The sequence below is a fragment of the Oxyura jamaicensis genome, chromosome 2 (genome assembly GCF_011077185.1).
Source record: "Oxyura jamaicensis isolate SHBP4307 breed ruddy duck chromosome 2, BPBGC_Ojam_1.0, whole genome shotgun sequence".
Taxonomy (NCBI): Eukaryota; Metazoa; Chordata; class Aves; order Anseriformes; family Anatidae; genus Oxyura; species Oxyura jamaicensis.
Window position 1 is genome coordinate 53,931,255 of NC_048894.1, and position 16,499 is coordinate 53,947,753.

The 16,499-nt window shown below is 37.9% G+C and overlaps 1 protein-coding gene across 9 annotated transcripts in view; it reads left to right on the plus strand.

Annotated features, from left to right (window-relative positions):
* Nucleotides 1-16,499, plus strand: part of TNS3 (tensin 3) — a 247,589-nt gene that overhangs the window by 145,144 nt on the left and 85,946 nt on the right. For all 9 annotated transcript variants that reach the window (XM_035316737.1, XM_035316734.1, XM_035316735.1 and 6 more), the window contains 3 exons: nucleotides 4,486-4,615; nucleotides 5,603-5,668; nucleotides 6,277-6,381. In XM_035316737.1, the coding sequence (XP_035172628.1) occupies nucleotides 4,486-4,615; nucleotides 5,603-5,668; nucleotides 6,277-6,381 (301 nt within the window). The remainder of the gene's footprint in view (nucleotides 1-4,485; nucleotides 4,616-5,602; nucleotides 5,669-6,276; nucleotides 6,382-16,499) is intronic.

Genomic DNA, 16,499 nt, shown 5'->3' on the forward strand with positions numbered 1-16,499 from the left:
TGCATCTTATTCAGCATGGTATTATTTCCTAAATTAAGACTTCCATTTAATCATGAATGTTTATTAACTACAGTTAAGCAAAACCATTTGTGGTTTCAGGAAAAGAAACATCTATAAGATGTCCTGCCTCCAATCCCAGAAGATTTAACTGCCTGAACTTCATGGCTTTGAAATAAATACATACATACATACATACTTGCTTGTCTTATGTTTAGAGAATTCTTTAACACAGTGTGAATAGTATGTTTTGACAGCCACAGTTGTTGGAAAGCTACACAGACATCTGTAATGCATATAGGTATTTCCCTGCATATTACACTAGTTTGTATTAATTTCTGAATATGACATCAGATGGTAATGGAGTCAGGATTCAAAGTTAGACTTCTAAGTATACTGAGTGCTAAATGATGCTTTCAGTATCCTGAGTTTAGATGTACACTGTTAATGATGTTAATTCCTGAAGACTGTTGGTCTGGATTAGAAAGTAGAAAGTTATCTGGACTGACACAGATTCAGCATTTTTATAAATGTGATTAAGCAAAAACCGGTAGATCCCGGGTAAATCTTGCAACTGTGCAAAGCCGAAACTCTTGATAAACTAGAGGATACATGTTGTTTAGATATTTAGCTTTCTGCATCTGCAGAAGCTCTCATGTATGATCCACATATAAAAACAATGTTACTGTCTAAAGAGTTAAAATAAAGAATGATGAGAATAAGATAATGCTTTAACGCAAAGTTGAGAAGGAATGTATATAACCTTAAAGAAGTTCTGATGTTTCTTCAAGCTTCTTTTTGTTCATATATTAAAATTAGATTGAATTATAACAGTTATTTTCAGGCTGATTATAAATTTTAGAGCAGGTTAGTTCTGATATCTCTCATCAGGTGCTCTTTTAACTCCCCCTTCTGTAAATTTTTGACTTTGCAAGCTTGAAATTTTAATCCTTTATGATGGTGATTCTCCTTAAAAAGAGTTGCTGGGCACAATGGAGAATGGGAGGTTATTTATTCTGTAATTAAACATTCCAGCTGTTTTTTTGGCTTTAGATTTTACCAGTTTAAGGGACTGACTTATGTCTATGGTTCTAATGAAATTATGCTGTTAGTTATGTTGGACAAAAAGGAAATAAATCCCTTCAATAGACAAGGTTTTGTATGCTTTGCTCATTTTAGTGAATGTAAAGCAACATTTAAAATACTTTGCCCAGTGTTAGCACTATGTTAAAGGGGATTCTCTTTTAAAATACAAAGAAATAAACAGCACCAAATCCTCATGTGTAGATAAACTAATGATTATTTGCATAGAGAATCTTCCAGCCCTTATATGTGGTTTGCATAGAGAATACCTGAAAAAAATCTCAGGTACAATCAGCTGTTGCTTATACAGCTATGTTTTTAACTGGTGATCAGATAACCAGATGTTTTTGCACACCCGAAACTATTGCAGCTGACTTCTGGTTATGTGAAGAGTAGAAAAGCAGTATGTAACTCATTTCATATGCATATCAACTGAAATTCAGCATTTGGTTAAATACAAAATTTGGAGACCTGAAGGAATGAGAGCAAGCACTCTTTACTAGTAAGGTAGTAAGCAGATTACCTTAATAACACTAAAATCCAGGAGATCTGTACAGTGTTATTTGCTGTTGCATCCTTTATCTACATCCAAGTTTATTAATCTATCTTTATTTGTCTCATTCATGGCAGTGGTATAATGGAGCTGTTAAATTTGAAGGTGAAATCTTCTAGCTCTTTGAAGGCAACAGCAAAAGAGTACTATCTTCCTTAGGATCACAATTTTACCATAAATGTCTGAATATATCACTCCAACCAAACTTCAGATGCTTTTTGAAATAGTAAAAAACATCCAAATCATCCAGACTGGAAGGCTTTCTCAAAACTGAAACCCACACACAGTTTGTTTCTTGTGCTCCTCATATAGGTGCCTGATTAGAACTGTTGGTAGCTTACTTCTGTTTCTGTTTAGATTAAGTGAATGAAATTTGAATGAACTCTAATTGTAGAGCGTTTTATTGTAAACCTGCAAGCTTTGTGTTTCATACTGGAGTCTTCTATAAACATACGTTTTTAGCCATGTAAGATATCCCAAACAGTAGTACAAATCAGCAAAATAGAATTACCTCTTCATGCTACTTACTTGAAGAATTGATACTGTAAATGTATTGATAAATGCCAGCAAGCTTGTAATGATCATTCCGAGCGTGTTTGGGTATTTACACTGTTTATAAATAAAAATTGAATTTGTTTTTGTCTGAAAACATTGCCTGGTTGACTTCATGTTAGATGAAGATGAAATATTAGATATTCTAGCTGTCCCTAGATGTCACTGTGAAAAAGTTCTGAATTCTTTCTGAACCTCATTTCATTTTTTCCATCTTTTCTGTGCACAGTTCTAGGTATTATGTGCCACTCACCTTTGTATAAGCTCACTACTACACAATCACAAAATTGATTTTTCTTCACAATCTCTCTGTAAAGTATGGATGGGTAAAATGAGGCACTTGTCTGAGGTTACACTGAAAATCTGTGTCTAAGTGAGGAACTGAACCTTGTTATCACTGTGTTTCAGTTTTGTATCTGGTATTGTGCACGTGCTTTATTTTTTTGGCAGCAGGAAAACAAACCAGACAATCTTAAACTTTAAAAAATAAATATTTGCATTTAAGAGTGATAATTAATTTGAATTCATAATGTTTTCTTGAACTTCAGCATTTGATTGAACATGTCAATGTTTTGATTTTTTTTTTCTGCATTGAAAATGGAAATGGTTTAAGAAGAATAACCCCACTAATAGAGGCGCATACAGGAGTATATGTCTCTATTCTTTGCTCTCCTTGCATATATGTTTTTAGTCTGACATTTGTGGGTTGGATACTTAAAGATTCTCCTTGTATATGTGGATTTAGGTAGAAAGTGATTTTAAGATGACATTCACAGTTCAAAGTGTTTCACTCTGTCAGGTCTTCATGCATTGCTCCTCCTTTTTCTTTCTCACAGTTTGGATAGCATAAGAGCTTTTGGAGAAGTTACTTCTCAGGTGAATGAATAATCTCTTAAATGAGAGGTGGAGACAGGAGTGAAATTTAAGTTCTTTTGCAGTATGGCACCCTGGGCTGCTTCTGAAGAGATTGCCTAATGCAATGAGAATAATATGAAAAGAATATTCTATTGAGTCAAATGTGTCATTGGAGACTGTTACCTTTATTTTTCTTGTGAGGAGAAGCATGATGCTTCACATTCAGATAGGCAAGAGGTGGGAGGGACCTGGTAGCTTCCCCAAGGCACCTGACAGTCAGACCTGAATATGGTTTTTACAGTTGTGTTTTGGTGGTTGATTTCCACTTCATTGCTGACAGATATACCTGGAATATGGTCTGAAATGTATCAGTTGTATGCACCACGTCAGTGCTGTTGATCTTCTGGAATTTAAGGCATCAGGGGGGTAGAGTAAGGAAGGATACAGAGCAAACCTTATGTAGGCTTTTAAAATCCTGTAGTGGGAAGAATTTTATAACTATGTTTTACTCTAAATTTTCTAAATCATCTCTCTTAAACCCCTACATCTTTCATGTATTACTTCACTTCCTTTCAGTTTGAATAACTGTTTGCTCCTCAGTTATTCAGTATCTTCTTTCTAGAACACATTTTTTCAGTCTGGATTAGAAAAATGTTTTTTTTTTTTTATATATATATATATTTATTTAATGCATTTCAGTAACATTTGCTTTATTATAAAATACTGAGATCCCTTTCAGTCTTGTGACTAAGTTTACCGTAATTTGATGTATTCCTGTAAGAATTTTTAGTGGTCATGTATAACATTTGACTCAGAGTAGGTGGGTAAAATATCCATACGACTGATCTGAGGGAGGGTGCTGTTGAAGAGTAGTTGTATTATGTTCATCTTTAGCCATTGAAATTCGTAGTAGATGCAATTTTTTCAGAGTTCTGTCTTGTTCTAGCCTAGGTGTCAAAACTACTGCCAACTTCCAACAGTAATATAAAACAAGATCCTATCATCACTAGAGTAGGTTTAAAAAAAAGTCCTAGAATAAATGTAAGGCTTTCTGAGAAGGCTTCTAAAATCTCTGTGTATTCTATAGTTATTCTGAAATGTCTGCGCTGTAATTTAGTTTTATGTTAGCTTAGTGGGTGCCATGAAGAAGTATGGATATAAATCAGCATTCCAACATTGTAATGACAGCTGTTGTGATTCTGAATCATAATCTACTGATTGGTGACTGATAGTGATGAAAATAGTAACTATTTATATTTTATACATCCTGAACTATCTTGTCTTGGGAGTGTATAATTCTAAAGGATTGAATAAAGCATACCCTGTTATGTTACAACATCAGTGGTGTCTGCACTAACTTGCACTGAGTCTGGTTTATTTGATACTTACTGAATACACAGAAATTTGTTCCAATTTTCAAAAAATTGCTTACTTTTTTTTTCTAGCTGAAGTGTTATCATAAAAAATACCGGTCAGCTACTCGTGATGTGATTTTTCGCCTTCAGTTTCACACTGGAGCTATTCAAGGACATGGCTTGGTGTTTGGTAAAGAGGACTTGGACAATGCCAACAAAGGTACTTGTCATCTGTGATTGGTTGGATTTCTATGTGTGTGGGTGCAAGTGTATGTCTGTGCGTATGATGGTAATCTTCAGAATCTGTTTTCAAAAGGATTTTTTTTCCATGCCTTTGTTTAGGGAGAGAGAAATTACTTTGTGTTATTTTAATTTGTAGCACTGTAACACAGGTAAGCCCTTAATGAGAACAAAAGCTCTTTATGTGAGTTAAGTTGTCAAAATAATACAGATACTGCTTCATAGTCCTTAACTCATCCTCTCACATTTTTAACAACAGCAGACATGCTTAAAATGATGACTCTGTTATTCATGATTACAGGAAATATGCTGAAGCCTTCTCTTTTTGCTGAAGATAAGTTTTAAAGTCTGATACTGGTTTTGTGACATGGACTGCTTGAATGTGGAACACTTCTATTATGCTTCAGAATGGATATCCAAAAATGGAGGCAAAGCTTTCAGAAACTTTTGAAAATGTCTCAACTTACTCTTTGTATTTTCCAAAGGATTATTTCAGTTTTATTTTTATGTTTATTTGCAGGATTATAACTCCCACACCCTTTGTTACTAACAAACTAAAACCAAACATATTTTCCTGCAACATGTGCCTATACAAAACCTTTATGGTCAAGTATTGCAACTTAGAGCAATTTTACAGAACAGAATTTTGCAATTACAGAACAATTTTACTTTGTTCCTGAGTGTGTCTTCCTTTAACAGCCACATATTGGGGGTGGTTCATCTCTTCTGTTTTGGCTTTGTTATAAGTAAACAGAACTCCAAATGACAATTAATTGGTCCTTTCTGGAGAACATGTGGGGCAAAGAACGTGTGTGGCTTTTTTAGGAACAAATAACTAGACTCCAGGTGAGAATGGAAGAGTGACAAGAGTACGTGTGTTAATAGCTATAGACAATTCTGATTTACGAGTGTCTTGGAACTGTTTTCCTGGGAGATAGCTTGTTGAAATGTTAGCCTTTATTTTCAGATGACCGTTTCCCTGATTACGGCAAAGTGGAATTAGTGTTTTCAGAAACCCCAGAGAAAATTCAAGGTGAGTGTACAGGAGAAAAAAGAATGCTTAGCTTAAAAATAAACCACATTGAAATGTATACTTAAAAACAACAACAACAACAAATTAAAAGATAAATAAAAATTTCTCACTTGTTCCACTTGTCTTGTAGAACATAGGAAATTCAACTTCAGCATTGAAATATGTAATATTTTACATACGCTTATGTTTGTAAACATACATTTATTTTTTGGTTTAAATGTGAAGAATTTAATGAAGACACCACATAGGAGTTATCAGACTTCAGTTACAATAGGACATTCTTCTCCAGACACAGCCACAGAGTTCTATGGTGTCTTCCTGTAGAGCTGTGTGGTCATCTGCGTTCTTTGTGTTTAGGGGCTGATACTTGTTACATTATAAACAAGAAGCTCAAAATAAAATTCTGTGCTTGTTCCTTCTGTAATGAAACATAAATTAGACTTTTTTAGTTGGTTTATAAAACTTTTCTTCCCCTGTCACAACTTCTTACATCTAAGAATATGGTATTGTATTTGCAGGAACAAACTTCTATCAGAAGGCCACATACATATGTGTGTGTGTATCATTTCAGATATGATTTTTGTCTCAAACAGGTGTTAATTTTTTAGGATGTGAACACCTTCAGAATGACCATGGAGTGACAGTTGATTACAATACCTCAGACCCGCTGATACGCTGGGACTCCTATGAAAATATGAGCCCTGATGGGGAAGGTGAGTAATTCTGTTAAGAGACCAAGGTAAAACCTGTGGTAACCATGCAAGAGTGTTTGAAAGGGAGGAAGGATATATAATTTACTTGAACCTACTGCCACCTCACTGATGTGAGGAATTAAGTAACTGTCCACCACTGTTTAACCTTAGTGGCTCTTTTCCACAGAAAGAAGGTTGTACTAGTTTAAAAGAGATTCTTGTTAATACATTGGATTGAGACGCAAATGGTTGATATGAGTTACTGATTTGTAAACTAGCTTTAAAATATTTTTATTTTAAAGCTTCTAGTTTGACTCCTCACATGGTATTTTAAGAGCAAAATGATGTGTCCTTGAGTGCTTACTATATTATCTGGAGTGTTACAGGAGGTGCAGTAGTCTGTAAAGTGATAGATAAATGAACAGGAAAAGATGTGCATGTTTGCAAATTTCTCCTTATAAATATACCAACTTCTGAATTGTCCTTTTATTTCTTTAGATTTTTTTTTTCTGTAATATGCTGGTAAATGCAGAAGATAAAAGCCTCCAATAGCAGCCTTCATATTCTGACTTCAGAGTGCATGCTTTCCTGATGCTTTGTCTGAGGGAGTGATTGTGATTTTAATGGATATAGTGTTCCTGTAAGGACTGTGGTGGTTTCGCACCAATGGCTAGCTAAACTCCACCATGCCTCCCTCACACTCTTCTCAAAGGAAAAGAGGGAGAAAATATGATGAAAAAGGGCTCAAGGGTGGGGATAATGACAGACAGATCACTCACCAATTACCATCATGGGCAAAACAGAGTTTGCATAGGGAGATTAATGTAATTTGTTGACAAATTATAACAGACTAGAGCAGTGAGAAATAAAAGCAAACTAAAAACACCATTTCACCCCCATCTACTCTATTCTACCTCAATCCATAACACTGTCTCAGCTGCTCCTTCCTCCCCGGCCTATTCCCCTGCTGTAGTGTGGGGCCCCTCCCACAGGATGCAGTCCTTCCTGAACTGATCCTGTGCGGGTTTCCCACAAACTGCAGTTCTTGAATCACAGAATTACAGAATTGTAAGGGTTGGAAGGGAAAATAAGAAGAACTGCATGGACTGAATATGGACCTGTATTAATGGGTCTATACAACAGGGAACAGTCCTTAAGGAACAGACTGCTTCAGCATGGGCCCCCTATGTGCAGCAGCTCCCACCAGACCTCCTGCTCCACCGGGGGCTCCTCTCCATGTGTGGCAGCCCTCCTGTCTGTCAGGGCTCACTGCTGGTTCATATTCAGCTTGCTATCAACCAAAACCCCCAGATCCCTCTCAGTGGGGCTGTTCTCCAGTGTCTCATCCCCCAGTCTGTACGTGCAGCCAGAGTTGCTCAGTCCTAGGTGCAGGACCTGGCACTTGCTCTTGTTAAACGTCATGCGGTTGGTGATTGCCCAGCTCTCTGATCTGTCCATATCTCTCTGCAAGGCCTTTCCACCTTCAACAGAGTCAACAACCCATCCCAATTTAGTATCATCAGCAAATTTGCTCAAAACACCTTCTAGGCCTACATCCAAATTGTTTATGAAAACATTGAAAAGAACTGGCCCTAAAATGGAGCCCTGGAGGACCCCACTGGTGACTGGCCACCAGCCAGATGTGGACCCATTTACCACAACCGTTTGAGCCCTACCCATCAGCCAATTGTTCACCCATCGTGTAATGTTTTTATCTAGCTGTATGCTGGGCATTTTGTCCAGTAGGATCCTATGAGAAACTGTATCAAAAGCTTTACTGAAATCCAAAAAGATTACATCAGTTGGCTTCCCTTGATCGACTAGATGGGTGATCTTATCATAAAAGAAAATCAAATTTGTTGAACAGGACCTACACCTTGTGAACCCCTGTTAGCTACTACCAATGACTACATTGTCCCCCAAGTGCACTTCAATAACTTCAAGGATAATCTTCTCCATAATTCTACCAGGCACTGACGTGAGACTGACAGGCCTGTAATTACCAGGGTCTTCTTTCTTACCCTTCTTGAAAGTAGGTACAACATTTGCCAGCTTCCAGTCTACTGGGACCTCTCCAGATTCCCAAGACCGTTGAAAAATAATTGAGAGAGGTACCACGATGACGTCAGCCACCTCTCTGAATACCCTGGGATGAATTCCATCTGGACCCATAGACTTGTATGGATCCAGGTGGAGCAGCAAATCCCGCACACATTCAGGGTTGGCTTGGAGTTTATCATTCACACCATTACAGTCCTCCAGCTCAGGGCACCTGGGGTCCTGAAGCCCATCATTGGTGTTGAAGAAAGAGGCAAAGAAGGCATTAAACATCTCTGCTTTGTCTGTGTCCTTCTTTGTGAGGTGACCATCCCCATCAAGTAGCGGAGCTACGTTTTCTCTGGTCCTCCTTTTTCTTTTTACATATTTTAAAATGCCCTTTTTATTGTCTCCCACAGACCTGGCCAGCTTCAACTCTAATTGGGCTTTGGCTGCATGAATTTTCTCCCTACAAAGGCAGACAATGTCCCTGTATTTCTTCCATGTTGCCTGACCCTGCTTCCAGTAGCCATACGCTTTATTTTTATGCCTAAGCTCCAGAAGAAGATCCCTGGTCAGCCAAACTGGCTTTCTGCCCCACCTACCTGATTTCCGATATTTTGGAATTGCCTGATCGTGTGCTTTTAGGAGGCAGTGCTCAGGATGTTTCTGTGGCATGTGGTTCCTTTCTTATCCCCTACTTTGTGTAAACATAACTGTCAGCAAGCAGTGAATTGATGTTAAATATTTTAACTGCTAAGATTCACTGGAGAGACAGATTTGACCTTCCCATCCTCCCATCCTCATGCATTGTATTATAACTAGCTACATCAGTACAGGAAATTGAAAGCAGAGAGAAATGTTTAGGCAGCACATTGTTGGAAGATACAGAACAGTATGTTGCTCATGTCTTAATTACTTCATATAGAAGACTTCATGATAGACCATTCAAAAGTACAATTATCTCATTTTCCTGGTGTTCGGAAGTCATATGGGCTACTTAATAGGCTTTTTGTTGTTGTTTTGTTTCCTAATTTGTGTGCTTGATATATTTTCAAACACCTGGGATGCAATATAAATATGATATGTTGGCATGGATATTGGGAAATTTATTATGCATCTGTAGATAAATCACGAGAGAAGCTAGAGAATGCACCATGAAAACATGAGATGTATCCAGATATTCTTTTCTCAAGCAAACATTTAAGAGGCAGGGTAAATGTGAACCTATGGAACTCAACAGTGGAATTGCAGGCAGAGCATCTGCCTCTGCATAACTTTGACAAAAGATCAAGAGTGGCTAAAAATCATGCACATGGGAACAGCTATATTTTCTCATAAGGATGAGGTCTGTATTCAAAACAAAGGTAAACTTAATTTGCCAAACACAGTTTGCTTAGATCTTCCTTTACTTAGGATTTATAAACAACAGGACAGACTTCTCTTATGGTTTGTGGCAGTGGTTCAATATCATGCTTTTGCATTAAGAGGTTGTATTGAATCCTGGTTTTCACCACCGGTGAGAGACCGCTAACAGGAGACACTAATTTCACATCCAGACAGTGAGCAAAGTCAAAAAGCTTGGCATATGAATCTTTTAGCTACAATCTTGAAGTCATAGAGAGAAACTCTTTTGTACCTCAGAAAAGACTAAGATACAGGATGTGGTGCATTTGGAAATCTGCCTAACAGTGGTGACATGTTTAAGATGTGGACAAGTCTCATGGAGTGCCTGTTTCAGGTCTCCTTCATTACTCCTGGCCTTTTGTAGGAACCGGACTTCACAATTTTACTTCTGCCTGTTTTCTATGGGAATTTCAGTAGGAATAACATGAATGTGACAGTATTCCTGTATTGCAGTTATGCGTCTTGCTCATTTCAAGAAGAGGTTTGAAATTCCAAATCAAGGTGTCCAGAAAGGCTACAGCCAAGCTCTTTGAAGTGAACATGGTTTCCTTTGTAGATATGTGTGTAATGACTATTTCCAAGCTATTTTCAGTGTGTTGAAATGGAAAAATAGCGAAGAAGAAAGCAGTTTATCTCTTTTGAAAACCTACACCTATTTGGCATTGTTAGCAAAAGAACAAGAGATGAAAGGACATGGAAAAAGAAATACGTACTCAAAGTATTTCTTCTCAGAAAGAGCAGTCAGGCTTTGAATGGGTTGCCCAGAGAAGTAGTGGAGTCACTGTCCCTGGGGTTGTTTAAGGAAAGATTGGACCTGGTGCTTAGGGACATGGTTTAGTGGGTGACATTGGCAGTAGGGTGATGGTTGGACAGAAGATCTTGGAGGTCTTTTCGAACCCTAATGATTCTAGGATTCTATCTTAGTTTATTAGTGTAATACAGTATTGCAGAAAGAAACTGTTGCCTTTTAAGTAACCTTGAACCCTGTGATGATAATAAAGTTGAGTATGCTTACATTTAATATGGCCAGGCTATGGGCGGCTTGCTCTTTGGAATTAGTTCCTTATCCCTTATTCTTAACAGTACAGGAATTTTGATAATTGGTAAGCAATAAATTAGTTGAATTTCTTTTCAAAAATGCTGTTTCTCTTCAGATCACTTGAGAACTGTCATATAGTGCACTAATTGTCTTCCATAATAAATTGAAGATTTTATTTTTTAATTCTGATTTTGTATCACATTTCTCTTCCTCAAGTAGTGTATTTGCACAGAGACTTCTGTTACGCTGATTTAAAAGCCTGCAGTTGAGTGTAAGATTTGAAACCACAAGAATTGAAACGTATTCCTCCTGCCATGTAGAAGTCTGAGATAGTTGTCATTAGTTTTCTTGTGGTTTTAAAGTCATGGTACTTGTCAAGTCTTAAATGTGTTTTGTGGGCAGGTAGGAACAGAAATGATTTTTGATTGTGCTGAGTCCACTTATTTTTGCAGTGTTAAGGCAGCAAGTACCATAAAGTGGATATTTGTAGGTTTACAGGTTTCTCATTTGCTGCATTGACAAAGATGTACAACCTGTGGTCACAAATGAATAGTACCTTCTATTATTTCAAGAAATTTAAATGTGTTTCTATTCCCGTTGATAATCATGTTTTTCAGGAGTTTTGTAGTACACATATTTTCAGTCACACTTCACTGTCTGTCTTCGTTTTGGTTGCTAAGGTCATACACGCTCCTTTATAGTTAAACTGAATTTGGGGAATTGAGATTGTTTGTGATATTTTGGGAGGTATTCAAAGGGAGAGGGAAAGTAGTGGTAAATAAGGATGAAGCAATGTTTATGGGAAGAGAATGTTGAAATAAGTGTTCCTACCTCCTACCCCCTGGAAAACTTTTCATTTGCTGTACAGATACTATTCTCACTGTATTGTGTCATGTGTTTCTTTCCCTCCCTCCCTGCCTTGATTAATACATTAATAAAATGTATTAATGAGAACTTTTTTTCAGTTCACATTAATACATTTTCAGGATTATTTATATAGTAGGTAAGAGATGATACTGTTAAAACAAACACTTAAAATCTGCTGAAAATGTAACTCCCCTTTTGGATAGGAACCATTAGTTTGTGTGGAACCCACAGGAAGATCCCAGTACAGCCTGGGCTTTGAGGTGTTCTGAAAATAAAATCAGATACATTAAAATAAAAATTATATGTATTGCCAAAGAGCAGAAACTCCTTTTGCTAGGGAATATGAGTAATTGGAAGGAAAGATGACTGCTGTGGTTCCTTTTGCAGTGTCTAAAGCTGCTTTATCTCAGATTTGTTCTCAGTATCCTAATAGCACACTAAGGTTATTCTAGACAGAGAATTAATCTACCATGAAGGAACTCTGTTTTAAGGTGATGACCATGGGATGTGTGTGACTGGGATGCTGAAATGCAATTTATGTCTGCTATTCAGTTTGTTGAGATCTGGTGTTGTCTTTTGTTCTTTTTGTTGTTTTAATAAATAAATCTGATAGCATCAAAGAGGTTATAATTGTCTAAAATGTTATTTGTTTTGTTTAACTGAATTAAGTGGATTGACAAGAGTGCACCAAATTCTTGTTCAGTATTCCATTTTAAGACATTTCACTTCTGCTAATGACTGCTAGATCCCACTGCGGTCTTTTGTCTGCCAACTCTACAGTCTGTGGAAAGAAAAGAACATGAGCACATGTTACAGTTTGCTAAAAATGACAAGAGCGGGACTTTCAGCAAGTCTTTACAAGACTGAAACCATCTTTCTCTTATGAACCTTGCTGCTTGTTTCCTAGCAAACTGGCTTGGCTAGCTAATAATGTTTGCTAATTAGAAAAGAAACAATTTTGGAAACAAAAGGATGTTTTTAATTCAGGCTAAATAGGGTAGGGCAGAATGAATTCAAATTCCTATGTCTGTGGACTGTTGTATAAGAAATTTTCTAGGAGTTTATACACTGACCTCTGCTCCCACTCATTTTCTTTTCATAAAAAAAATGTATCTGAGAAGTGTCACCAGGTAGGCAATAAACAACATTCTGGTATGCACCCATGTCATGTGACTAGAAGTGGTGTTTGACTTTTATCGCAATTTTTTCTCCTTCTTGACCCAAAGTAAATAGCTATTGAATAGGGAGGTGCCCTCTCATGCAGTTAAACATGTGTTTTCCCGGAGGGGCCTTTCAGGATTGCAAAACTCAAGGGCTGAGGCAGAATTGCTTGGCTTTGGTAGCTTAAAAGGAATGCAGATGCCTACCAAAGAAAACAGCTAGTTTGATGCCATTTGTGGTGAGTGAAGCTGAAGAATAAATTGTTAGTGAATAAAAGGTAATTCCAGCTTTTAGTCACCATCTGGATGCAGTATTCTTTGAGACAAAGAGAGATTTGTTAGGAAGTGGGGATAACAAGGTGTCCTACAATGATTTCACCTCTTTCCTGTTTGACAGTGCAAATAAAAACATTTGTAGAAAATAGAAAAATTCACCCTATAAAATGCTGGCATCTTGAAACAAAATCTGAAATGTTTTGGAGTGTTTGCCTTTAATTTGTTTTTATTTGAGGAAGCTTATGTCTTCTATTTCTTAACATTTTGTATGTTCTTTGGATTGTTATTTTAAATTTGATTAAATTTGATTATTCTTAGTCATGAGACTGTGGTGGTTTTACTCAGCTGGGCAGTTGAACTCCACCACAACCGCTCTCTCACCCCCCCTCCTCAAAAGGAAAGGGGGAGATGAGTAGTGAGAACTAAAAGCAAACTAAAAACATCCTTCCCCCATCCACCCACCGTCTTCTCTGTCCCCCCCTCCGAGCAGTGCAGGGGAACAGGGAATGGGGGTTGCAGTCAGTCTGTTAACACTTCATCTCCTCCGCTCTTTCAGTCACTCTCTTCCCCCGCTCCATGTGGGGTCCCTCCCACGGGATACAGTCCTTCCAGAACTGGTTCTCCATGGGCTTCCCACAGGCTCTTTGAACTTCTCCAGTATAGGCCTGTACCATGGGGTCCATCGTTCAGGAGCAGACTGCTCCAACATGGGTCCCCCAAAGGTGGCAGCTCTGCCAGGTCACCTGCTCCTGTGTGGGCTCCTCTCCACGGGCTGCAGTTCTGGCTTGGAGTCTGCTCCAGTGGGGGCTCTTTATAGGCCAAAGCCTCCTTCAGGTCAGATCCACCTGCTGCACTGTGGTCTCCTCCACGGGCTGCAGCGTGGACATCTGCTCTGCCGTGGTACACCATGGGCTGCAGGGGGACAGCTGGCTCCATGGTCCTCTCCACAGGCTGCAGGAGAACTTCAGCTCTGGCGCCTGGAGCACCTCTCATCCTCCTTCTTCACTGACCTTGGGGTCTACAATGCTACTTCTCCCTCCTCACTCTCCCAACTGCTGTTGTGCAGCAGTTTTTACTTTTTAATTTTATTTTTTTTTCATTTTGTTAAATACGCTTTCACAGAGGCACAAACACCATTGCTTATTCGGCTTAGCTCTGGGCAGGTCCTTTTGGAGCTGGGTGAAAATGGCCCTTATTTAACATGGGGCAGCTTCTGGATTCTTTTCACAGAGGCTACCCCTGCAGCCCCTGGCTACCGAAACCTTGCTATGTAAACCCAATACAAACACCAACAATAAGTTGGAGATAAGTTAATATAAAGTGGTTTGTTTTGTATGCCAGTAATGTTGAATACATGATTGCAAGGTTTCATTTCCACTCGTGCCATAATAGGTACACTGTAATTCTCCCATTGATCCTCTTTTATTAGAGCATTGATTAAACCAGTACAGAAATACGTGGATTAAATATTATTTGCCTCCATATGTTAGGGAATGAGTGCAAGTTCATGCAGGTGTTTTTAAGATTGTGCTTGATTAACTAAGATCGTTCCAGTCTGCAATCTCTTATGTCCATGTTTATGTTTTTCTTGATTGTTTGTTTGTTCTTATATAATTTTTGAATGACAACAACAACAAAAAGTCGTAGTACTTTGGATCGGTCAGTTAGCAGATGATAGTTAAATGCAGTTAAGGGCTGGATTTTCAAAGGACTTACTGATTCAAAGTTACTTATTTTCTTTAAGAGTATCTCTTGAGGTATCCTGAACACATTTTTGAAAGTCTTGCATATTTACTTAAGTGCTAAGCTGAGCTCCAGCTTGACTTGGCCTGTCAAGCTCTGTGTGCACTAAAAATATTTTTGTTTTTACCCAGATAGTAAGCATATCACTAAGTCAGTGTCTGAAATGAGGAATTAAGTGCATTTTACCTACACTGATTTTCTTAGATACAATTTGTATGTTCTGCTTTAGTTAAATTTGTCTCAAATGAAAACAAACCCAAATGATGCTAAGTGCCAGAGAAGGTTTTTTATAGCTAAGATAAAAATAAATAAATAATGTGAAAGTCTTAATGTCTGAAAACAAGAACAGATTAGAAGAAGCATCCCCAGGTTCCCCAGGCCCCTGATTTTCTCAATTAGCCTCCACCTTCTCACTGCCTGTACTTTCCTTTCTCTTTCCTATGAACTCCTTTGTCCTCATTTTTTTTTTTTTTTCAAATTGTACTTTTACATACTCCAGTAACTTTTCTGTCTCTCCTTCCGTGAAGGTTTCTCTCCCTCCCCCTGATATCAGTATCTTTTAAATTGCATGGCTTTATTTGAAGCACAGGTTGCCCACGTTAAGTAATTTCAAAGCTACTGCAGAGCCAATTATTTAACTTTTAAAAAATGATTTTATGTCCTCCAATTAATTTTTACCATATCTTGATAATAGGCAGTGCTGTTATACCAAGCATGTTATTTACTAGCCATTTGTCAAAGCAGTAATTACACTTTTAGACCCGAAGAGCAGAGGGTAAAATTAAAGTGGTTTAATAAGTGTTGCTGGTACATTCAGCTATCTTTTGCAGTTCTATTTTTATAAAACTGTGCAAAGGACCTCTCTTCAGCACAGAAGGATTCAGATAATCAGAAACTAGGAGGAAAATAACACGTGACTATGGCTAATGTTCTCTCTTCCCCTTCCTATATTCTTTACATATTATCCAACAGCCATTATCTCAGGGCCACATAACCCTACCTTTTCATGCAAGTGTTTCTTGCCCAGCTTACTTGGGTTCCTGAGCAGACTTGCGCTTACCTTCTCGCATCTGCATATTTCTTAGTCATGTCAACTGCAGTCTATTGTTATTAATATCATCAACTTAAACATTAATGCCCAAATAATTATCTCCTATATACCTCAGGAAGAAGGTCTTCTTAACCCAACCTTACAATCTGCTCGAAAGGTTGAATAAAGAGTCCTGAAATGCAAACCTCTGCCACAGTTGTGTGTTCCCTCCCTGCAGCTGCTTCCTGAACCGCTCTGCTTCTCTCTTGTGAAGACAATGAGACATCCTACCTGTTAGCTTCAGTAGGCAAGGAAAAATAACTCTCGTTATGGTTTAGGTATTGGATATCTTTTTTCTTGTAACACCCTACTTGCCTGGCAGTAGAGTTAGTATGGCAGCAGCAGAGATTGAAGAAATAAATGAAAGAAATGAACTTAAAATACCTTAGTACTAATTAGGATGTTGTGTTTGCTTATTATGTGACTGTCCTAAGATCAGAAAGAGAAACAGTTAAGTTCCCTCTCTCTGCCTGCAGCCAGGCATATGTGCACTGAACTCCCTTGTACATTGTGCTTTCTA